The sequence below is a fragment of the Apis mellifera genome, linkage group LG2 (genome assembly GCF_003254395.2).
Source record: "Apis mellifera strain DH4 linkage group LG2, Amel_HAv3.1, whole genome shotgun sequence".
Taxonomy (NCBI): Eukaryota; Metazoa; Arthropoda; class Insecta; order Hymenoptera; family Apidae; genus Apis; species Apis mellifera.
Window position 1 is genome coordinate 14533472 of NC_037639.1, and position 23128 is coordinate 14556599.

General features: G+C 44.1%; 3 protein-coding genes across 5 annotated transcripts in view; all 3 read left to right on the top strand.

The window, feature by feature from the left end:
• The first annotated feature begins 2095 nt into the window (after positions 1-2095).
• On the top strand, positions 2096-5134 carry LOC408673 (maspardin). 2 transcript variants are annotated; one of them, XM_006568865.3, is made up of 8 exons: positions 2096-2364; positions 2512-2675; positions 3050-3184; positions 3267-3372; positions 3476-3596; positions 3801-3909; positions 4000-4248; positions 4346-5134. In XM_006568865.3, the coding sequence occupies exons 2-8, from the start codon at positions 2577-2579 to the stop codon at positions 4403-4405; spliced, it is 879 nt and encodes a 292-aa protein (XP_006568928.1). In that variant the 5' UTR covers positions 2096-2364; positions 2512-2576; the 3' UTR covers positions 4406-5134. The 2 variants fall into 2 exon arrangements, with proteins under 2 accessions (XP_006568928.1, XP_392210.1); XM_392210.7 differs by having other exon boundaries at positions 2096-2333.
• A 387-nt stretch (positions 5135-5521) lies between these two features.
• On the top strand, positions 5522-9239 carry LOC408674 (major facilitator superfamily domain-containing protein 12). The gene is made up of 7 exons (XM_006568867.3): positions 5522-6553; positions 6988-7329; positions 7436-7718; positions 7824-7938; positions 8105-8473; positions 8579-8832; positions 8932-9239. Exons 2-7 carry the CDS (start codon positions 7125-7127, stop codon positions 9050-9052), a joined length of 1347 nt encoding a protein of 448 aa, XP_006568930.1. The 5' UTR covers positions 5522-6553; positions 6988-7124; the 3' UTR covers positions 9053-9239.
• A 90-nt stretch (positions 9240-9329) lies between these two features.
• InR-2 (insulin-like receptor-like) overlaps positions 9330-23128 on the top strand; it is a 51035-nt gene continuing 37236 nt past the window's right edge. Inside the window, exon 1 of one of the 2 annotated variants that reach the window (XM_006568694.3) lies at positions 9330-10389. The gene's annotated coding sequence lies outside the window, so the exon portion shown is untranslated. Of the gene's footprint in view, positions 10390-17987; positions 20162-23128 lie in introns of those variants that run through there. The other variant, XM_006568695.3, reaches the window with a different exon arrangement.

Below are 23128 nucleotides of genomic sequence, written 5' to 3' on the forward strand. Positions count from 1 at the left end.
TACAGGTATTTATAGCCGTGTTCTAAAATCCAAAGCGCGGTTAACCTTTCGGTAATAAGAGCGATACCGTTCGAATTTTGCGAGAAAAAATTCGTCGAGAACGTTTGGTCAATTGTCTCCTGATCGTTCTCCTCTCGTCTTTCGTGATTAAAATGTTCCGTCTCTCGATATTCTCGTTAGGAAAAATATATCAGATCCGATTGTAAAGTTTAAGAACGTCAGGACGCGTTTTACAACGAAAGAGAAATTCGAAATATCGACACTTTCCGCATAGATTCTCTAGAGGAGGTTATAATATCATTATATTTTTTGAAAATAAAGGAAAACACGTCAGGGCGATAAAGCGAACGAGAATATTTCGTCAATTTGTTAACTAATACCGATACACCTCGCATTAATTAAGTTTGGCCAGTTTTGCGATTGCGTTTACGCGTAGGCGAAAAGAAGTGTAATAAAGAAGGGAAGAGAGACAACGCGTACATGTACGTGCGTATAGGGAACATTCGTTCCTTAAATAAATCGCTTCGAGTGACGGATTGGGGAAGAAGATTAACGAGCGTCGGTGTGTCGTTCGATTCGATACGTCGAATTAACGCGGGACAGCAACGAAGTTCTCTCGGTATCGGTTATTAATGACTCGAGCCTCTGCCAATGTAAACCTTGCCGGCCGTTTTGCATTCGTGACTGAGAAAAGCTTAGATTAATCGCGACTGATAAATGCTCGCGATACCCGGCGATGGATCGTATTATAAGTGCATGAATTGTGGTTAATTATCCCCGATCGTTTAACAAGCGTAAACGCTGTTGGAAGCATTACTCTCTTTCTACGCGATTTCGTAGTTATTAATGTTCATCGCCGAAATCTTTCTTTCTTGATCGATTGTTAAAGTAAGAACAAGATGTTATCACTTTTATTATCGGTTGATTGTCGAAAAATTGTCGTAAAACTGTGAAAATGATTAGGAAATGAAATATCGATCGTTGAATATTTTGGTATAATACGTGGCGAAAATCTTATTGCTGGTAAGATCGGAAGAAAGATATTTGACGTTCATCGAACGCCTATAAGTATGCTTATACATAGATATGCAACCAGCTATGCCACACCCCTACACGATTCGGTGGTTGCGATCCTCCTTCTCTGGCTGTACAAATATTTACTATGATTATCCGCGCAAATCAATAATACACAAATACTTAACGTGGAATTACGATGGAAAGACGATTAGCAGCATCGTATCTTCGATAATTTTTTTTTATTTATTCAGACGTAATTACGGTTTACGTAAAATTGCATCGATAAGATTTTTGTTTTATTTTTCAATATGTAGATTATGACAAATAATGTTTCAAAAAACTAATAAAAAGTTATTTAAAAATACAAAGTAACGCGATATAAAATAACAATTTATAAGAATTTACAATCAATTATTAACGGATGATAATAGCTACGTACAAAAATAAATATTTCTATTACTTATTACTGCTGCCATCTGGTAGAATATATTCATATTCGTTTAGCGATTGCGATTATTTTAAATTAAAAAATGGTATAAAGAAAACGTTGTTATATTCTTCATAGTGTAACGAATAATCGTTTATATCGTATTTTTACACAAATATTATCACGAGTGAACAAAATAGTATTATCATATAATGAAATTTTTTTATTACAAACTCTGGAAATTTTTTATCATTTCATTCTCATTATCGATGTTATCAATTTATTTAATTCGAAATCTCTTGTTTCTTTAAGACAATGAGACAATTAAATAAATAAAAAAATTCAATAATAAAAATTTAATATTGAAAAAAATTGTAGCTTACAGACATTGAAGTACCATCTAGCGGTGAACTAGTAGAACTACTCGATAGGAGAAATAAAATAAAAAAAATATAAATTTCTTAATTATTGAATTGAAATTTTTAATTTTTAATAACTTGCATTAAAATATTTATATTTTAGAATATAATTTGATATAAATTTTATACGATATTAACCATAATATGGTAAAATGAAATATGATGATACCAACATGATAACGTATACGTATACGATGCATATGCGCATGCGCCCTGATGCTTTCGGTAGTGACAATATAACGAATCTTATGCAAAGAATGAAAGAGACAAAAGACGACGATGCTCGGAAGGGGGTGTAAACTTAACAGAACTGTCGGGATATTCTCACAAACAAGTGCTATTAAAGTAATTTGACCTTTGAAATTACTGGATAACTCGGTTATTTTCCTATAATAACCTTTACGTATTCAGGATGTCTACTAGGAGTAACAATATAAAAAAAACCGTCCGACACGTAACCTGCTCTTGAGGTAAATTTAATCTAATATTGAATATATAATTGTAAGCATTACGTATTTTTACTCTTTTACTTAAATTTTAAATAAATCTTAATTTATATTTCAATTATTCAAAGATAATCTCCCATATATAATTTTTAATAATCGTAATATTAAAATTTGGATAATTTTATTCTTTTCTTTTTTACAGATATTGGTATTTCGAACGTAAACAACGATAAATATTAGATATAATCGAGAACAAAATAAAAAAAAATGTCGTGTACGAGCGAGCTTTCTCGATCACAGGAATATCTCAGCTTTCGTAGTTCCGTCCCGCTTAGAAAAATCGTCGTTGACGCCGATGGTACTAAGGTAATTGTTAAGCTTAATTTTATAGCTTTGAAGATTTTGTTTAACAAGATTACGTTTAAAATTGATATCCGATGACCTCATGAAGTCAAAACTATCGTAAACAAATCTTATATCTGAAGATATAATCGAATCCACGATGATCAAAGTCAATAAGTGTTGAATGTTTTTTTGATGAATAACAATATTTATTTTATATTATATTCTGTTCGATTTCTGCTTTAAAATCGAAATATTGTTATCAATATTATCATTAATCACACAAATTAAACGGAACATGAACATTCTTTTATCTTTATTTGAAATATTTAACGGTAGTATTGAAACGTCGAAACTGTTTTTATATCCGATAAGAATAATAATAAATAATCTTTTAGGGATGGAAAGTATACGATTCTAGTCCAAAAACCATTAAATGTCCGCTTATATGTCTTCCACCGGTCAGTGGGACAGCCGATATCTTTTTTAAACAAGTACTGGGCTTAGCAGCAAAAGGATACAGAATCATATCAGTAAGTTTTACAAATTTTTTTTACAAACTTTGAGATACATATAAATTTACGTGTAATAAAATGATTGATAATAATATTTCAGGCTGAACCGCCCGTGTACTGGAACGTTAAAGAATGGTGTGATGGATTCAGAAAACTTTTGGATTACATGGAATTAGATAAGGTGCATCTTTTCGGCGCTTCATTAGGTTAGAACGTACGAACGAGATATACTTTGTTATATAACTTTTATATTCGATGTAACAAGAGATGTATCTTCGATATCGATCCAACCGAAATATTTATTTTTAGGTGGATTTCTGGCGCAAAAATTCACCGAAGTGAATGCTCATTGTCCTAGAGTAGTATCGTTGGTTTTATGTAACTCGTTCACGGACACGTCGGTGTTCAGTTACAATGATTCCGCGACGATGTAAGTATACACTAATTATCGTTGTTTCTATTACGTATAATTATGCGTTTCTTTTTTTTTAACGACTATAAAGTCAAACGAATTCGTCGTATTTCATCGTTTGATTCTCACTTGTTTCGAGATAAGTAGAAGAGAACGCGAGATACGTTATCTCGAATATTTTTGCGTTTTAACACACTATTCCTAATCAATTCAAATTCGTAGCTTTTGGATTTTGCCATCGTTGGTATTAAAAAAGATGTTAATGGGAAACTTTGTAACGGATAAAGTGGACGGAGAGATCGTTGAGGCGATTGATTTTATGGTAGAAAGAGTACGTATCTTCGTGATTGTTTTTTTCTTTATCATTTCTTATTCTTAAAGATCATTACATGAATATATATATATATACATCTGTTTCCAGTTGGAAAGTTTAACGCAACCGGAATTAGCGTCTCGATTAACGATGAATTGCGTCAATTGTTACGTACAACCGCAAAAGATATGTCACTTGCCCATCACCATCATAGATGTTTTTGACGAGTACGCATTGTCCAACTCGGTGAGAGAGGAAGTGTATAAATGTTATCCAAATGCTAAATTGGCCCATTTAAAAAGTGGCGGGAATTTTCCATATTTAAGTCGAGCGGCAGAAGTAAATTTACATTTACAGGTAATTGATGATATACTATACTTTAAATCAAACTTATGGTATCAACGCAATTGATGATACTTATATTATTAAGTGAAAGTGAAAAATATATTTACAGATACACTTAAGGCAGTTTGAAGGCACTGAATATGCTGCTTCTGAAAGAAAAAAATTATAACGTCATTAATATGGAATTGAAATGATTTATAGTTATCGTACCTATATGCATTTTACATATGTAATTGATATTACATACGATTCTCTATTTATTCCATTATCGGCAATCTGTCTGATTTACACTGTCAGATTGTCAGTAACGCATACTAGGATGTACGATTGTTATAACAATATTGAAACGATTTTAAATATATTCGCCATATCAAATATGCCTAAATAATTTATGTATATAGATATTAGTATTATTGTAAAACATTTACGCTATTTTTATCATGATCGTATATATTTGAACATACTTTTTATCGTGTATTTTCTTAGGCGAATATTTATCAATCGTAAGTTTCCTCGTTTCGAAAATGAATTCGAAAAATATAAAATGATCCTATATTGTTTTTTCGATCAAACAATATTCTATGAAATAATGATAATTTTTATGATAAAGAAAAAAAAAATTTTTAAAAAGTGTTGTAGATAAAAAAAAAAAATCAAGTATACAACTAAATGTAATAAGTTAGTTAAGAAGAAACAAATTGAAAATATATATAAATTAAGGCATACGTCGCGATTAAATATAAATATATTTAATTCCCAATTGTATACCTCGTAAGCTCGTTCGAAATAAACGTATAATTTTGTAAAAAAAAAAAATATATCTAGAAAGATTGAGACAAACAGTAATCGTGAAAGATATATAAAGTTGATACGTTTCATTCAATAAAAAAATATTAACTGAATTAAAGATAATTTGCTTCGGGATGGTTTACTCTGGCGGTGAATGAACTCTGAAGACGATATAGTCTCTCCAAGACCGTCCAACAGAGAGACCGTACAAGAACTTGTTCGGTATCGATTTCTCAACATGCGCTCTCTCTCCCGTTTCTTTTAAACGAGATTGGATTACAGAGTCTCTCTTGTCTATCTATGGGACACCTTTACATTCACCTACATACGCATTAATTACATACTGTACACGGAAAATTCTGACTAACTTCCCAACTTTCGAACACGAAACTTTTTTTATACATATATATATCTCTTATATCAAAAATTTCATATTACAATTATAATTATAATTTGTCTCGAACGTTATTTATAAATACTTTTTTCAGTCAAAATAAGTAATTTTTTATCTTGCACAATATTTTATATTCTCAAGATATATGGAATCTTTTTTCCACAATATTAAGATTTATTTGCAAAGTTTGTCGCATTTTGAAACTCGGATACTCGAGCTCCCGCATTGCCAATTTTAATCTCGAGCGACAAAACGATTTTTACGATCGATAAGATTACGATTATCAAACGGCAATAAATGAAATAATCGATTTAATAACGATAATCATTGATGCCGTAAAAGCGGGAAACAAGGCGCGTTTGAAAGTTCAGTCGTTGATGTGGTCACGTCGCGGATAGTCGACGCGTGTTTCGCTCACGGCCGCGAACGGAATGCGTACACCCGACGATTATCGATGATACGTCGAAAGAAAATTAATCCAATTTCGCATATACGCGCAACGGCATAACGTAACGCGTGAATTTCTCGTAAACATCGCTTTTGACGTGCGTCGTTCGTGACCCTCTCGAGATTCTTCCCTTCCCTCCGAGCAAATCGTCGCACGTTTCGAAACGCGCGTTTAAAAAACGATCGATAAGCCTCGATGGAAAAAGCGGAAGAGAGCGAGTGATCGCGAAAAAAACAAATATACCCGGCACCCGATCTCATCCGGTAGGCGTGTGGAATTCGATACCGCGGCGTGTAATCGTGAAAACGTTTTGTGAATGACACGAAAGCACACAGTTTGCCAACGATTCCCCGACTGTAAAGATAAATCGTATCCTAGTTTCTTGCGGTCGATCGATCGGCCAACAAGCTTCCCGCGACGCGGAGATCTCTTCGACTTCGGTCTACAGCCTTAAGCGGAAATCGTATCCAGATTCGCCGGGTGAAAGGAAGGCCAATTGCGTGCCAATTTTCCTTAAAAACTATCACGGCGCGTATCGACGACGTATTGGTATTGGGACAGATTTTTCGAAATATCGCCGATTCCGATACTCGATATTCACTTGAACGATCGGCGCTTCCGGTGTTATCGCCATCTATCGCAACTAAGTAAACAGACGCTTCGGATGAAAATACCAATAAATGAATGTAAGTTTAGTGATTCGACACGGTAGAAAAAGTTTTTTCTTCGAAAGAGGGATATACTTGGTGACATTTTTGAGATATCATAATTTCGAGATGAAGAAAATTTACACGAAAATCGGTCCTTTCATAAACTCGAAAAATATATTATTCGTAATTAATTAATTGAAAGTTACACAACATGTTTACACGTGCGTTTACTCATCTTCGAACAACAATTAACGATAATTAATAGTAATATTTCCACGATTACAATTAACAGCAAATATTATTTATCTCGTATTGTTCGATAAAAAAAATGTGATAAAAGTTCGATAATATTCGATTTGTATGTTTTAATAATTTTTTTAATTACAATAATAGCAATTAAAATTTTATATCTGTAGATATATACTTTCTGGAAAATGTTTAAATGAATAAAATTACGATTTAATTTACAGAAAGAAACGCTAAAAAAAAATGGACAATTCATTGAATGATCGCAACGAATTCACTTGAAACGGGATCGGGAAAATTTTTTTTTTTTTTTTTTCTCGAGAAAAACGTTTTTCGAATCGTATCAAGATCGAAAATTTGAATGGAATCCTCGAAGAAGATGGAAAACGCGGAGGAACAATCTCCTCTATTGGAGAGGAAGATAAGTACGCCGACGAAAATCGCTTACGCCTTGGGACATATTTTCAACGACCTCACTGCGGCCATGTGGTTCTCCTACACCCTGATTTATTTCCAAAGGGTGGCCCTGTTGGAGCCGATCGTTGCTGGTGCTCTTCTCCTTTTGGGTAAAAAGAAAAAAAAAAAGAACGAGAAAATTTTCTCAAGTTAAAATAAAAAAGTGATCAAAAATCTAAAAAAAAAAATTTGGAAATATATCTTTATTCTTTCAAGGTCAAATCATCGACGCCTTCATGACCCCTGTCTTCGGCGTATTGGTCGATCGATACCTGAAGAAAAAGATTTGGCACATTATCGGATCCGTGATGGTCACGCTATCGTTCCCAGTGATCTTTGGCGGGTTTGGCAAATCGTCGCACGCGAGCACCATGCTTCTTTACGTGGCCAGCATCGCCGTATTTCAAACTGGTTGGGCAGCTGTGCAGATATCGCATTTATCCATGATCCCCGCGTTAACGAATTCGTTGCTGGCACGGGCAGACTTGACCGCGATAAGGTGATTCCCAAGATTTTTCAATACTTATCGTTCTTCCTCCCTTCCGATATTTATTATAATATATATTTTATCGCCCCTTGTAAAAGGATCTCGTTAAAAATACAGGTATTCCGCCCAAGTCGGGTCGGCCGTTGCTGTATTCATCGTTACGTGGATAGTTCTGCCCACGGATGAGGAGGCAATGGGGCGATTAGTTGAAGAGGACAGTTATAAATTTAGAGTACGTGATTGAACTCTAACTGTACGCGTCGCAAAAGGCTATTCCTCCTTTGGGATATTGCGTCGTAAAGAAAGAGGAAAAAAAACATTTTTTAAATACTTAAATTTTTATTATACGGAGAAATTCCTAATGGACGTTGGTTAATGAAAAAAATTCCTCGTTGCAGAATATCGTTTTGACTTTAACGTCGATCGGTTTGATGGCAACCATACTCTTCCACGTGTTTCTGAAAGAAAATTTATTGGAGGATCTCGAATCGCATAAAGGAAATATCGAGGAAGCTAGAAGATTGTTCGACGGGTCTCAAAGTAGCCGAACCTCTTTGGTCGCCACGACGATATTACTTAGAGTGGCTATGCTGTACGTGGCGAGCAGACTTTTCATTACCTTGGCCACGGTATATTTACCATTGTACATAGAGGAAACGGATATCGATGGAAAGGAAGCCCTCGCCACCGTCCCATTGGTCTCCTACGTATCTTCCTTTGTTGCCGCTTTGTTGCTAAAGTACATAAACAAATCGTGCGGAACAAAGGTGTGTATATCAAATAAAAGCGTACTCGTGGTCGATATACACGTGTCACGTTGATGTGAATGTTTCATCTTCTCTTATTATATCTGTCTTTTATTTTCTCCTCAGGTATGTTACTTTTTGGGCACGTTGATTGGCATAATTTCCGCCACTGTCACGGAATACGGAGGGACTTCGAAGGCGATTTTATACATCGTGGCGATTTTAATCGGAAGTGCGAGCTCGATCACAATGGTCACAGCGTTGAGCGTGACGGCGGAAATAATTGGGCCGCGAACGGAGCGAAGCGCCATTGTTTATTCGATCGTAACGTTCTTTGACAAAGTCGTTACGGGGCTCGTTGTCATCTTTATCGAGAAATTGTGAGAAAATTGATACTCTTCGAATGTTTTTAAGTATTATTAAAAGATGGAAGATAAAAGTATTCTCTATTTTATTTTTAAAAATTTTCTTTTTTTCAGGAGATGCACGCAACCAACGTACTGTCCAAATTATAACAGAGATACTTTAGCCCTTGTGTGCGTTCTTTCCATGCTTCTCGGACTTGTCACATTATTTTCAGTTTCGCGATGTTTAAATTAAGAATAAGTACAAGAATTTTTCTATAACGAGAAAAAAAAAAAAACAAGAATCATTGAAATGCTCCTTACATCCTCGTATATATTTCATCTTTCTAACCCAACGATCACTTCATACTTTCGTATTTTTCCATTTTTACGTAAAGAGTATACGAATAAACTTTTACAATAAAATTATATATACGAAACAATTTCTAAAATGTCGAATCTAATTATTACGGGTTTGGAATCAAATTACATTTTCCCGCCAATTATGCGTTCTTGCTATATGTATATGTAAGGGAGAAATCGTTTTTATCGACGCGATTGACATTTTTGCAGATAGATGTCGTTGTAGGGCTGCGGTATACCCTTGGAAATTTCCAACAAACGGCGTGGTGGCAACGCCAAGGTACGATGACCTGCTCGATTTACACGTTACGTGGCGCATCGTGGTTGCGTTGTAGAACGTAAGACGAGATCCGTTGAATTCTACTTGGCCGTTATGTCTCGTCGGAGTATATAGCAGTTATCGTATGGACCTAACGATAGATACGAGCAAGATTGGAGAAAAGGGAGGGGAACGCAGACGAGCGAGTCAATCTCGAAAAGAAAGACAGAGAGGTTGAGGAAAACGAGAACGGAATAAGGAGGGAGAAGGAAGGAATGAACGTGAACGCGCGCGCGCGCGCACGAGTTTGCTCAGAGCGGTGGAGAGGGAAGGATAGGAAAAGAAAGAGGGAGTGAGAAGGGAAGAGTGAAAGAGAGAGGGAGAAAAGCAGGCGAACGAAGGCGCTTTGGTGGACCACGAGGCAACGACAAACGGCGCATACATCGCCTCGTGCGAACATGGCCCGGAAGGTGCGCGTGAGGCTACTGCGCAGAGTCTTGTTTTGCTCGGCGGGACGAGGGGAATACGGAGGCGGACGCATGTTCACGGGGCATGGCGTGGTGCGCGTTCTAGTAAACAACTTGTGTGCGACTCATGCGGGGAATCTGCGTCCCGAGTAATCGTGATTTTTCTGCCGAACAAGCGCGATACGTCGGTTCAGAATGAATTGTACCGTACACGAATAAATCATTTGCCGTGTGTCTCGTGAACACGGCCTCGTACGTGGAATATTAGTGCGATTTAACCAAGTTTGTCGGTTTCTCTGTTTGAGAACTCGACCGCGGACCACCGCGTGTGTTCCTCTCTACGCGTATGTGTTTACGTGTGTAGTGACTGATACGCGTGTTTACATAGAACAAGTGTCGCCGGTGTTGACCGATTTCCAGTGTCATCAATCGACTTTCGATCGGCTTCGAGTCTCGACGTTTCGTCGGAGTCATTCTTCGTTTCCTCCGTTCCACGTTGACACGGTAGGTGAATCTCGGTGGAATTCGTTTGATAGAATAGCCACCGAATTCGATCTCGGTCACGGCGTCGTATCCATCGAACACCGTGCCTGTGATGTATTTTCGGAGTAGCGCCATGCTTGGGCTCACGACTATGTTCTGCGAACCGCGAAATCGTAAGACGCGTGCGAGTAAACGACACGAGTGGCTCGCGATCGAATTTTCGCCAGATAGTTATCCGTTTCTGTCGTACAAATACGCGCCAATATTGCAAGACAATCGATTCGAGCATTCACTTTGAACGCCGCTTTCGATTCTCATTGATCGTCTGTTTAGCCGCTGTCAGTACCCTAGTCGGTCAGGCTCGCGCGCGCGTTTCTCTTTCACGTATTCGAATGGTTGGTAAACGGTCGTATGGAAAACGAAGGCGTAGAACGAAGGCGTAAAGGAAGTGCGCGATCGTTTACCTCTGACGTATGACACACGATCGATTATGGATATATCACGCGTCTCGGGTTTCCTCTAGACCGGATAAAGATCGATTCGGCGAAGTGGATTGTCGTAACGGATGGTTTCGCGGAGAACGCGTTAAGCCGATATCAATGGTCTCGCAGCTACTGCTACGACATGTGAAAATCGTATACGTAGTAGTTGGAGCGTGTCGCGTTCCCTCGTGAGGTGGTGAGTAGGGGGAATCGGGGTGTAAAAATGGTTGGAAGAGGGACGGAGAAGAAAAAAGATGGAGATACGTGAGAGAAATAGGTTGGGGAAAAAGACGAGGAAAGAAATGAAACAGTGGCGTGCGAATTAGTCGAAGAAATCGGGAGCGGTGGAGCACGCGATCGATGTCGGTGTCGATCGCCGTAGCCAGTTCCTCGGTAAAAGGTCCTCGGAACGTCAATAGGCAGAGCGGCGCAGCTATATCGCATTCCACGTTATTTCTCTCTTTAGTCACTGACCTCGCGACTGTTCGGCCAACCTCGTTTCGTCGCCACTCTCGCCTCCTTGTTTACCACTCTCGACCGATTCCGAGTCGACCTCCGCTCCGAAGCTTCCTCTCGGCTTCTGTCTGTCTCTCCTTCTGCTCCTATTTCTCTCCGTAAACCGAACTTTTTAAAGGACTCGGCCCCGTCTACACAGGTGACGAAATATATCGAAGATAATTATACGCAAAGTTGATCGTACGATATTTTTTTAATATTTGTTAAATCGGTGCAATTGTCGTTAATGAGGTTTTTAGAACGCATGTCTAGTTTGCGCCAGCTGTTTGTTGCACGCTCGTAAAACTGATTTAGATTCTCCTCTACAAAATGTACCTAGGCCTAGCCAATGGGAAACGAAAAGCCAGTGTACGTGTATATAAATTTGATAGCGTGAAGTGAGAATATTAACAAAGTCGGTCTTCTCGTTTTCACCGTAATTTATAAGAGGATAAAGTGATCATTGACACGGTCTAAATAATTCTCGTGATTCGTTCATCCATCGACAAATATTTCGACAAATAGTGTACCGTTTTTTCCTTTTTTTTTTTTTCTCACGAAAAACAATTTACTTCCTCAAGGATCGAATCCGAGAACTCGATCGACTCGAGTTCGACAAAGAACGACGGATCCTTTTACGCACGATCGAAATGCCGTGAAAAACCAAGTTGGTCCGAAAGAGACGAAGACGAAGACTGTGTTTACATCTGGACGACCTTGGATGTACACAGGGTGATTGTAATCGAATAAACAGGCTTCTCGATACACGACCGCGGGAAAATATTCCCACTGTGGGACGATTAGCACGATTCTACAGTGTCGGTTCACGAGACAGTTGGTTCCTGACATTTAAGGAAAGGGTCAGACACGTGGCGCGCGTTTTTCGAAACTATTCCCCGGACGCTCTGCGCCCGTTCCCCTCGATTCCAACGAATTGAACGAACCGTAAAGTGTATAAACGCACGAATTTTCGGCGTTTCTTTAAACGCGTCAACGAAATAAACCGTGCTCGGGAATAAAGTAAAATTTGTATCGTCGTCTCAACGGCTCGATCGGTTGCGTAACACGTTGTTCACGTATCACGAGTTGTATATTCGCGTACGCGTCGCAAACAAAATTTTTATTGCGTTAGTCGCTACCACCTCGTTCTTAACATTCTGCGTCGCAATCTCGCCTCCGACTCCATTTTCCCGGGCTTGCGTAAGAAAACGCAAACCCGACACGGGCTCCGCTCCATCTTACGTCGTAAATAACGATCCACCGATGCCTCTGATTGCTTCGTCACCGCGAAAGCGTCACAAACGTGATCGTCGACGACGTTCTATTCGCGTTGCCCCGCTATTAATCACTCCTCCTCCTCCTCCTCCTCCTCCTCCTCCACCTATTTCGTTTTCGGTTTCCGCGATCAACATAGACGCATGTAAATATCTTATCGCGAGCACGCGCCTTTCCTCGAATCTAGCTTCGTCACTATTTTGTTACCATGTGTCGTACCTAGCGCCGGCGTCACGCGCATATATTCGTGAATCTGTAATATCGATACAGCGATCGACTCGAATAATATATATTGAAAAAATTGCGCCGAAATAAATTTTAAATCACACCCAATATTCCTTCAAAATTTTCGTACTCGATTTTCGAGCAGCGTTGCATGGTATTTCGCTTCGAAAGTTTTTTTTTAAAAGCCGATCAATCGCGATGCTTTTTCGCTTCCAGTCATCCATGATTTTTCTCTCTTTTTTTACGCGCTTATATACATTTGCGTTAGAAGATATAATGGTCTTGTAGCAACTGTCGAGACATTCGTTGCGCAAGGAGTTCACATGGATAAAGATCGTCTTTTGTGACCAGTGTTTTCTCCTTGCTTGCGAACTTAACACGTTTCTATATACCTATCCTCGCTTCTAGATCGTGTAGATTAATCTTGCGCTCCTTTCCCACGTTTACATTTCCGTTTATTTTAGAGATTGTCGATTAATTGACGATAATGATGTGTTAACGGTCAATGATCAAAAAAAAAAAAAGAAAAATCATCTCTTATTGTACTTTATCGATTCATTTTGTAGAAAAGAGAAAGAGAAGGAGAAAAAGGTATAAACGTTGTGTTTTATCGAAATTCTTCGATAAATCCCCGCTCGAAAAGATTCATCATCGTTGGAAAATCCGGGCGCAGTGTCTCACTTCCGCCGTCACTCACGTCCGGCATCACCTTCGACGGTGCGAATCGATCGGTATTAATTAACCGAGAAGCGGTGCTAGCCGAGTTAAGGAGACGACTGCCCCCTATCCGGCTTTCATTATCACGCGCGCAAGGGGCGTTAATTAATGCGAATACGTGGAATACGACCACGTATCGTCGATTGTTCGCTTTCTTGCCCCCGGGGGGGTCGTTTTTCGCCGGCGTTCCAGCACGATCCCTCTATCGAGGATCCGCTTCCGATGGACGGAATCGTGGATTCAGAGATCCGCATATTAAATGGAAGAAAACTGGGACGATCGGTGATTCGTGGAATGCGGGGGAGGAGGACGAGGACGAGGGATGATCGCGAAACAAAGAGTGGAGGGAAATGGAAAAGGAGGCGAATGGATTCGAAGAAGGAGACGATAAAGCGCGAGGAGGACAGAGAGAGAGAGAGAGGGCGCCCTTCCTTCCATCAATGCCGGTGCTCGGCCACGTTAAGTATGCAAACTGTGGCTATGCAGAGGCGCTGCTAGTGCTGGTTTTACCTTCCACGAACTATATTTCATTCGGGCGAGTATATGTGTGTAGCCCGCGCCCGATGGGAACACGTCGCATTCCACGCGTGTACGCGCCTTGTCCCAAAACCGTTCACACGGTCAAATACACAAGGGCACCCACGCTCCTCTCTCTCTCTCCTCGTGGACACCGCCTTTTCCTCCCTCGACGCCCGACCCTCCGCCTTTTGTTGCACTTGTTGCGATTTTGCCGCAGTTAATGCGCGCCCCGACCTTTCCCGATGTATCTATACAAACGTTGCGTTGAATGCCACGCACACAATCCGAGAAATTTTTTTTCTTTTCCTTCCTTCTTGTTTTTTTCCCTCCCCCCCCTCTCTTTCAATCAGAGAACTCTCGAATAGGAGTCTCTTGGTAATCGGTCCTCGTTGGCCCAAAAACCCGTCTCGACCTATTTCCCCCATTCATCGAGCGGCTATGCGCGTCCTCCCCCCCCCCCCCTCCTCCCTCCATTCGAACGAGGCACAACAGCCGGCCGGCCGGCCGGTCGGCCGTTTCGTTGCCCAAAAATTTCCTGGCTTCCCGTGAACGGATAATTATTCGATCGAGCGGATATCGAGGAGCGAGGATTTAATCGAGCGCGAAACTGAGGCTATCGGGTTGCCTCAGGAGGGAGAGAGGCGAGGGAGGGAGGGAGGGAGGGGGGAAAAGTTGATCATTTCTCCGATGACGTTTCATCGACGCGTGGACGTCGATGACGAGGTTTCTCTGTTTATGCTTGGACAGGCATCCTCGACGCGCATCCACGTATACGCGCTCCTCAGCCTTGGCACATATAGCCGAGCGTGTAGTGGTAGTGGTCGCGTGCACGACCTATTGCCACCTATGGCCGTGTATACACACGCTATACATATAGTGGCCAGGGGAGATTGGAAGGGCGGCGAATCGAGACAAATTCAGGCGAAGGGCATCGTCCTCCTCCTCCTCCTCCTCGTACGGATTCCCGCGGCGTACCGCAACTTTTTTCCCCTCCCGCGCGCCCATGCATCCCGTAAATTACGCAACGGGCAAAAGCGGCCGTTTTCATTATTATTTGTCGCCGATTCGTCGCGGCGAATGTAGGCCGGTCGTTCTCTCGCAAGCCGCGTGCTACGTCGGGCCGGTGGCCATGGGTTTTTAAAGGAAATTATCACGGGCCGACGCGGTCCTCCGCGCGAAATTGCAAAATAGCCAAGGCGAGTGTTCACGGTCGGAGAAATCCGAATTCCACGAACGTTCTCGTCGTGGTTGAAAAGGGGGAAAAAAAAAAAACCTTGGGCGCAAAATACGTACGTACGTATCGGAGAAAAAACAGAGAGAGAGAGAGAGAGAGAGAAAGTGAGATAAGTCTGGTTTCCTCGTGCGTGTTACATATTCGTTTTCTCGTGGAGAGACTCGGCGAATGAAAAGGCGCGAGAGTGTGGTCGTGACGCCGAAGGCACGCGTATATTTCTACATAGTTACATACGTCTATTATTGCGCAGTAGAGTACGGCGCGCTCGTGGTAACGCGAGTCCACTCGATTTGGCTGAGGCGACGATTGTAGCACGGTTTCTAGCCGGGATGCGGTAGAAAAGGAAGGGGAGGGAGACGCGTGCTAGTATCGCCCCCCTCCTCCTCCTCCTCTGTCGTGGCACGACGCGGCGACGACGACAACGACAACGACGACGACGACGACGACGACGACGACGACGACGACGACGACGACGACGACGACGACGCGACGCGGCGAGCATCCGAGCGGCGTTTCTTCGCACGCTCGCCGCGAGAGCGAGCGTTCGCTTTCCACCCACACACGCCTTCGGCTCTCGATAGAAATCTAGATCGTTGGTCGTGGAAAACGCCAGATGTTCCACATTTCTAGCGAGCGCGCGTGTTTATCGGCCGAGCGATCGCCTCTCCAGGTATATAACGATTCTCCTTTGCCTATGCCCCCCACTCCCTCTCCTCTCGGCCCTTATTGCACACGCTTCCGCTCGATGGCCACGAATCGACCATCCATTCTTCGCGAATCTATTAGCCTGCCTCCTCCTAGTTATCGATTATCGATGCCTCCACGAAGAGTGTGTTTGTGTGTATACGCGCGCGACGTCGTTTTCCTTCGTTACATTAATACACAGTCGGACGGATGTATTAATACAGTTGGAGGAGAACGGTGTCGGCTCTTCTCGATATACAATTTTGCCGAGCCAGTTCTGCAGTCAGCATCTCTCAGGATGGAATGGGACCGCGGTTATTTGATTCCACGGTGTTTTTATCGCGAGTCCCACAGCCTGGACGGGCTGGACGTGCACAAGCTCCGTCGTCCGCGCGATCCGCGCGCGAAATATCCCGCGGGAATACGCCTCGTGGTCTCGCGCGGAGGAGGAGGGGGGGAGCATCGATTTCTCGAACGCTGGAACGTTCGCCCGTCGCCGCCACCGACGCCTCGCCTCTCGCGTCTCGAGCAACGAGTAACGACGACTCGACGAGGCTCGGTTGGAAACGGTTATCGGTATCGATCGGGAGGGGGATGATCGTAAATGAAACGATGGGCAATAGTCGTTTGGCCGGAATCTGTTCCACGGTTGGAGGGGAGGAATGGAATGGAATGGAATGGAATGGAATGGAACGGATGGATGGATGGATATTCCTCGCTTCGTGGCAAACGAGTTAGGCAGCAGCGCAAAGTTGATACGTACGTTGCTTTCGCTAGAGCTGGGAGGTTGCAGAGTCTCTGTGTAATCTGGGACACGATGAGCGGAGCCTCGATTTGTCTCGCGTAACACCGAGCCGCGATACGACCCGTCAGCCTGGGCCCCGCTCTCTCTCTCTCTCTCTCTCCTGTAGAGAGAAGAATGTCGCGCTCTCGCCTTCCGAGATAATTAACGGTCGCTCGAACGAGATCGATAAACAACCGTGCGAGCGCGTTGAAAAGTTTGCGTCCACTGGTTGAGTTCGACCCGAGCGAGAGGAACGAAAGAGCGCGGAACGCGTGCGACAAATCGATCCGAGGAATCGGGAATACATGGTAGTAGCGCGTAAACGGAAATCGTATAATCGGGGAACGCGCAGGTTCCCTTACGCGGTATTCGAGGGGAACCCGAACCGAAAAGGACACGAGGAGGAGAAACGACGTAATAAGCGTTCCGCGGTTTGTTCCGAACGTTCTCTCGGAGAGGGGGGAGAGAGAGAGAGAGAGGGAGGGAGGAGGGAGGAAGAGAGAAACAAAACGAAGGAAGAGGAAGGGAAAAAAGCACCGACAATAGTCCAACGGCCACGGGCAAAACGACCAAAACAAATGTCTCACTAGTATATAACAACCACATTCCACTGCTGCCTCACGCCATATTTGAATCCTTCTCGCTACCCCCTCCGCCCCCTTAAGTTTGTTTGTCTGTCCCCTCCCTGTCCGATGTCTCGTTTCCTTTTCGTTCCCGGACGAGCCTAACGCGTTCGTCTTCTTTGCTCATCTCTCCCTTCCCCGAGCTACTTTGCCTTTTTCCTTTTTCTTCTCTCCCTCTCCTTCTCTCCCGCTCCCTCCCTCCCTCCCTCCCTCTCTCTTTCTCTTCCCATCAAATTCTCTCCTTCCACGTCGCTCTTTCTCTCTCTCTCTCTCTCTCTCTCTCTCTTCTCTCTTCTTTTTGTCGTTCTACATTACCCCTGCGACTCATTTTCCTTCTGCTTCCTCCTTGGTAGTCGATGAACGGAGAAGGGGAAGGAGAGACCACCACGACCGCGTTCCATGCTCTCTCGCTGTCCTTTGGGCGTGGGTAAATACTTAAACGAGCGCCCCGAGTGTCTTACCTATCGTTGCTAATAAACCCGCGGCTTATTGCGCCTCACGATTCGTTTCTTTCGCCTCTCTTTTTTTTTTTTTTTTTTTTTTTTGTATCCTGTACATCTTTTCCATTCCTCGACTTCGTGAAATCGAGTTTTCTCCAATTTTAAAAGAAAAACGCGAAACTCTCTGCGATATAAATCACCTCCTCGTGACAAGTGAAAATAACGCGTTTCTTTCGTAAGTTTACAATGATCGTAACTTAAGAGGGCGATTAAATTGACATCTTTGTCATTCGCGTCCAACGAAATTGCCACGAAAGCTTGGAACAAAGTTGAAAACGATCGAGTCGAGAAGAAGAAGTTGCGTACTTGTTAGTTTTCGAAATCGATCGTTGGGCGAAGAAGCGGAGAGAAAATTGGCGACTTCTATGAATAGAAACATTAGAAATTTATCGATTTTCCCGCGAAATATTTTCTTCCCCCACCTTTGTGACGGCGCATTCGCGTTTCGCATTCGAACGAACGAACGAACGTTCTCGAAACTAACGTTTCTCGGTAAAAGGATCTCGACGAGCAGGCGTCGGTGAGAGGAGAAATGTCGGCGACGCGCGAAAGTGTCGCCGCGCGAGTATTGGCAAAGACGAAAAAAAGGGGCGACTTTTCCTTCACGGGCGAAATCGTCGTTTATCACGCTAGAGCGGAGAATTGCGTTCAGTTTTCGTGGTTGCCGTCGGATGGCGTCCCTTCTATCGTCTCGCATCACCGACACAGAAATTGGCACCGCGACTTCTCTCCTCCTCCAAGCCTTCGACGCACTAAATCAACGCCTAACTCGATCCAATAATTCTTCCCCTCTCTCGATACGCCTCGAGATTCCGTTTAAATCGTAATAACTCGAGTCGAGGATCGGAATTTCGCCATCGATCCCTCGATCATCGATCACGCGGAGCAGGACGAGCAACGGTTCGATCGACTCGCAGTAGCATTATCGCGCATTATCCCGAAAGCCCGCGCCGCGGAGGGTCTCCGTTTTCCCACGGTGCGCCGGACTCTGGCGGCAACGGAATTCCAGGTCGAGACCGACCAGGAACTGCGCCGCATACTGGCGAACGTGGACGAAGTAAGAAGATGCGACTCGGCTCATTTCTTACGTCTTCATTCTTTGCGCGAATAACGCGATTCCCTCCGACTTTTTTTTTTCTTTTTTTTTCTTCCGTTTTTTTCTTTTACTTACGTCGTCGTTTATCGTTGGTTAATATCTCTCGGAGGCGAAAAATGATCGGTCTCTTGGAAGCTCGCTCGGGATGAGCGAAAATTAAAAGGGTGGTGGATGGGACCTGTTGAAACGCGGCGCGGCCAAGCTAAACCGGTTTGCGATTCGATTAACGCGCTAATTACTCCGGGTAGGCACGTCCGACGGAGCCCTGACGTCCCGTTTCGGGCTTTCCTCCTCCCGATTTCCCGATTTCCACAAGACTCCAAGCTTCGATCAAAGCCGCGCGTATCGCTGTTGGCGTTAGCCCAGATTCTTCAACGCGGGAAGAGAAAAATATTTTCACGGATCGATCCGAGCTTGGAAACGTAGATAGATCGTGCGAAACAGTTTCATCCGATCCTTAAACGGATTTGATTAAAAAAAAGGGAGATGGGGAGGGGAAGCAAGGAACGATGGTTGGAAGGAAAACACCTACGTTCGGCGGTAATATCACGTTGTAAATGACGGGAAGCCACGGGGGTGAGCGAGGGGAAGGTTTCCAGATGGTAGCGTAAGTCTCTGTTCTGGAGGAGAGGTAATAGGTGAGGAGCGTAGTAGACGAGGAGGGAGGTGGGGATGGGCGCGAGGGTGGACGCTGCGGAGGGCGGAGCCCATCCTTTCCTTACTGCGCACTTTCTTACCACCCCTCCGCCGGTGTTCGTATTCAACCCTCGGCACAGTCGGCGCCCGTGGGTACACAGTTTGCTCGTACAAAAAGGTGGCGGCGCGTGCTGCTCTCTCCTCCAGTGCTCTCGTTCAGTGTTTTCGTCGCGAACGCGAACGATCCTCGCGATCCCCCCTTCCGTCCACGGGGGTTGCGATCGCTCGCTACATTCGACAGTGCTCCCCCTCTCCACCCTCCTCCCCCTTCCTACGGCAGCGTGCGTCGCCCACGAGGCAGCGTGACTTTGACGCGCGATCATCCCGCGATCATCCGCGCAAGGTGCGTCGACCCTTTCGTTTGTGTCGACGCGAGGCCAACCAACGACCGGATATCGGGACACCGACCCTCGGCGCGCCTCTTCGTTCTACCACCACCTCCTATCAATCTGCACGAGTATTAGTAAGGAACAATTCTCCTTCTTTTCTTTTCTTACTTTTCTTCTATTCTATCGAAAGTGAAACGGCTCATGCTTCGAAGATGAAAGGGTAAAGGAGGGAAGCACGAGTTTCGAAGCGTGAGTTTCGAAGGCGGCGTGGCGGTGTTATGATTCGCGGCGGTGTTGCCGCCCCGCCTAAACTCGGGCCGAAGACTAACTCACCTCCCCCGTTTATTTATACGATCGATTAAAACCAGCAGGATCCAGCGTTTTCCATACGATCGGTTTAAACGGCCAACCATCCCCCGAGATTATCATCCGATAATTCTCTCTCGATCCGGACGAAATCCATGCGTTGACCACACGCATGCCGACACGTTGGAACCCTCGATCCATTTATTAACGCGTATTGTTTGGAGGGTGGATAGAGAGAGAGAGAGAGGGAAGCTGGTCGAAAGACACGGCTCTCTCTCTCTCTCTCTCGGGCGGAGGGATGACGATGGAACTGTGGGATCGGGACGAGAATGTCGTCGGCGGGTGAGGACAAGGGTGAAGGGGGTCAATGCACGCGCGTCGAGGAGTCACTCGCTCTCGAAACTCGAACCAGAACGGGAACAGGACTGGGAGGACAGCGGTAAACCGCTACGCTTCGTCTAGCGATTCTCATCGTGTCTCGAGTCGTGACGCGGCAGACTCAGCTTCCAGATAATTGGATATTTGCCCTTTCCACCTGTCCCTCTCTTCTCCCTTATCGTTTCTTCGATTCTCTCTCTCTCTCTCTTTTTTATTCTTCTTCGTTATCAACGATACCAGTATTATACCATCGACCTCCTCGAACGGAATAACCGGCATGATTGCGTAATTATCTTTATGCACCGTAGTAGTAGTAGTGGACGCTCCATCCTTGGGCCACGATAAACTGCGTCAATCGTTCCGAGCGAATTTAGTTGGCGCCTGCCCGAGTCTGGACGAGCGGAATCAGAGGTCCGCTCGGTAATTGCGATTTCGATTAATCGCGATGCCTCGTTTCATCGAGTTTATTTTCGCTCGACGAGTGGCCGCCGCACGCCTTTCTCACGATCGCCGATTCTTCTTCTTCCATCCCACTCGATCCAGGCGGATAGATCGCGGGGGATACTCGAGCGGAAGGTGTACTCGCCCGACCCGAATCCGTCCCATCGATTTTCGATCCTTCTAATTACTGCGTTTGACCTTTCGCCGTTATTCCTGCCATTTCTCCCTCTTCGAATATCGACCTTGGAACAGGGAGGATTAAACCGTAGATCGATGCAGAAGAAAATCACCGAAATTGTTTCGAATTTCTCTACTACGAATATTCGATTCGAAGGCGGATTAAATTGTTCCCTGAAACGATTGAGGAGGGAACTGTGAGACGACGAATCCCCGTTATTGAGAGCAAGACAGAAAAAGAAAAGGGAAAGAGAGGGGAAAAAGGCTGGATACACGGTGTTGAACACGGCACGGAGGGAAATATATCGGAAGCGTGTAACGAGCGTACGAAGCATATCGGTAGTGCGCACTAAATCACCGCTGATTTCTCGAACGAACCGTAGATTATGCGCGGCCGGTGCTCCATTTAGACGCGCGTATATCGCCTCTGCTTCTTCGAAACGCGCGGCAAGTCTGCGGCAAGTACGTGCACCAAGTACCGAGGCGCGAGGCTATGCATGCTACGCTTCCTTGTATCGCGACAAAACACGGCCGAGGAAAACAGGGAGGTCTATTAATACACCGTCCCTGTGTGTATAAGGAAAGGAATAGAAACTCCCCCCCCCCCCCTCCTCCTTCGAAATTCTTCTCGCGTTTTACCCGGAGAGGCTATGGGAACTCTTGCTTCCAAGTTCGTGTATTACATTCGAACACGGCCGAGAAGAGTAAAAGGAAGAGAGAGAGAGAGAGAGAGAAATAGAAAGGTAACGCGGATGCTAGCGGCCGGAGACCGTTTTAGAAATCGATGGAAATAACTCTGGGTCAATTAAACGCGCATTACCGTAAATGAAAGTCGTTCCTTCTTTTTTTCTCTCTCTCTCTCTCTCTCTCTCGATTTAAAAAGTGGCGCTCGGAGGTTCTCGAAGTAACAGTGTAGTATGATTGCGTTGAACGAAGATTCGAGGAGATGTGTTTCGTACGTCCGTTCCAATTATCCGCGCGCGCGTGCCTCTGTCGTGTATACCGCTCGGTAATAGGTTTCGCGATCCCGAGATTCATCTCGAGAGATCTCCTCCCGTATGCACGACAATCCTGAATATTAATCTTACGAATAATCTCCCGTTTCAAGAGGCACACGTTTGATCGTATTCTCCCCTCCCAGCGAATATCCCCTCTCCCAATCGGATTACGAATTCTCTCTTTCGAAAATTCCGATCATCAAACGCACGCGTGGATACGATTAAAAGGGAGATCGATCGTTTTTTTCTCGTTGTTTTATTTTTCTCTCTGGCAAAATTAGGCGCGTCCGATAAGGCGGAAGGATTCTCGTAAAGCTTGGTGGACCGAGTTACGTCCGAATAACGTCAGCTTATCGCTTTTCATGGGAAATCTATCGCGCGCGGCCGTTGCGAAAATATCCACCGTGACACCAAGCGCGATAACGCCGCGCGATAACCTTGTACTTCGCCGCCTGTTATACACACCTTGAACGAGAAGCCAGTTTTCGACCGAGCTAACGATTCCACCATAAGTTTCGATTCGTATTCCGAGCGGAAATTCCATTCGATTTCGACACTCGTCGATCGCTCGCGTTTCGAGCCATTGTGTATATACACGTATATACACACGTTGTCGCTCTATCTTAAGAACGGCCCATTATCCGGATATATTGTTTCGTATTGCGCCGCTTTGACACGCGTCGATACAAGAACGCGATCCAGTCGATACCGTCCGGTTACGCAAGGCCCCCGACGTTGCGATTCCTTAATCCTCCCTTATTGGCATGAGCACGTGGCAAATGTCGAAACGCGTGGAATTCC

Bases quoted from the DNA above. Each gene is read 5' to 3' on its own strand.
- LOC408673 (XM_006568865.3), top strand. From the start codon at position 2,577: ATGTCGTGTACGAGCGAGCTTTCTCGATCACAGGAATATCTCAGCTTT. The intron at 3,597-3,800 runs GTAAGTATACAC...TCAAATTCGTAG, and splicing joins TACAATGATTCCGCGACGAT to CTTTTGGATTTTGCCATCGT. The intron at 3,910-3,999 runs GTACGTATCTTC...ATCTGTTTCCAG, and splicing joins TTGATTTTATGGTAGAAAGA to TTGGAAAGTTTAACGCAACC.
- LOC408674 (XM_006568867.3), top strand. From the start codon at position 7,125: ATGGAATCCTCGAAGAAGATGGAAAACGCGGAGGAACAATCTCCTCTA. The intron at 7,330-7,435 runs GTAAAAAGAAAA...TATTCTTTCAAG, and splicing joins TGGTGCTCTTCTCCTTTTGG to GTCAAATCATCGACGCCTTC. The intron at 8,474-8,578 runs GTGTGTATATCA...TTTTCTCCTCAG, and splicing joins ACAAATCGTGCGGAACAAAG to GTATGTTACTTTTTGGGCAC.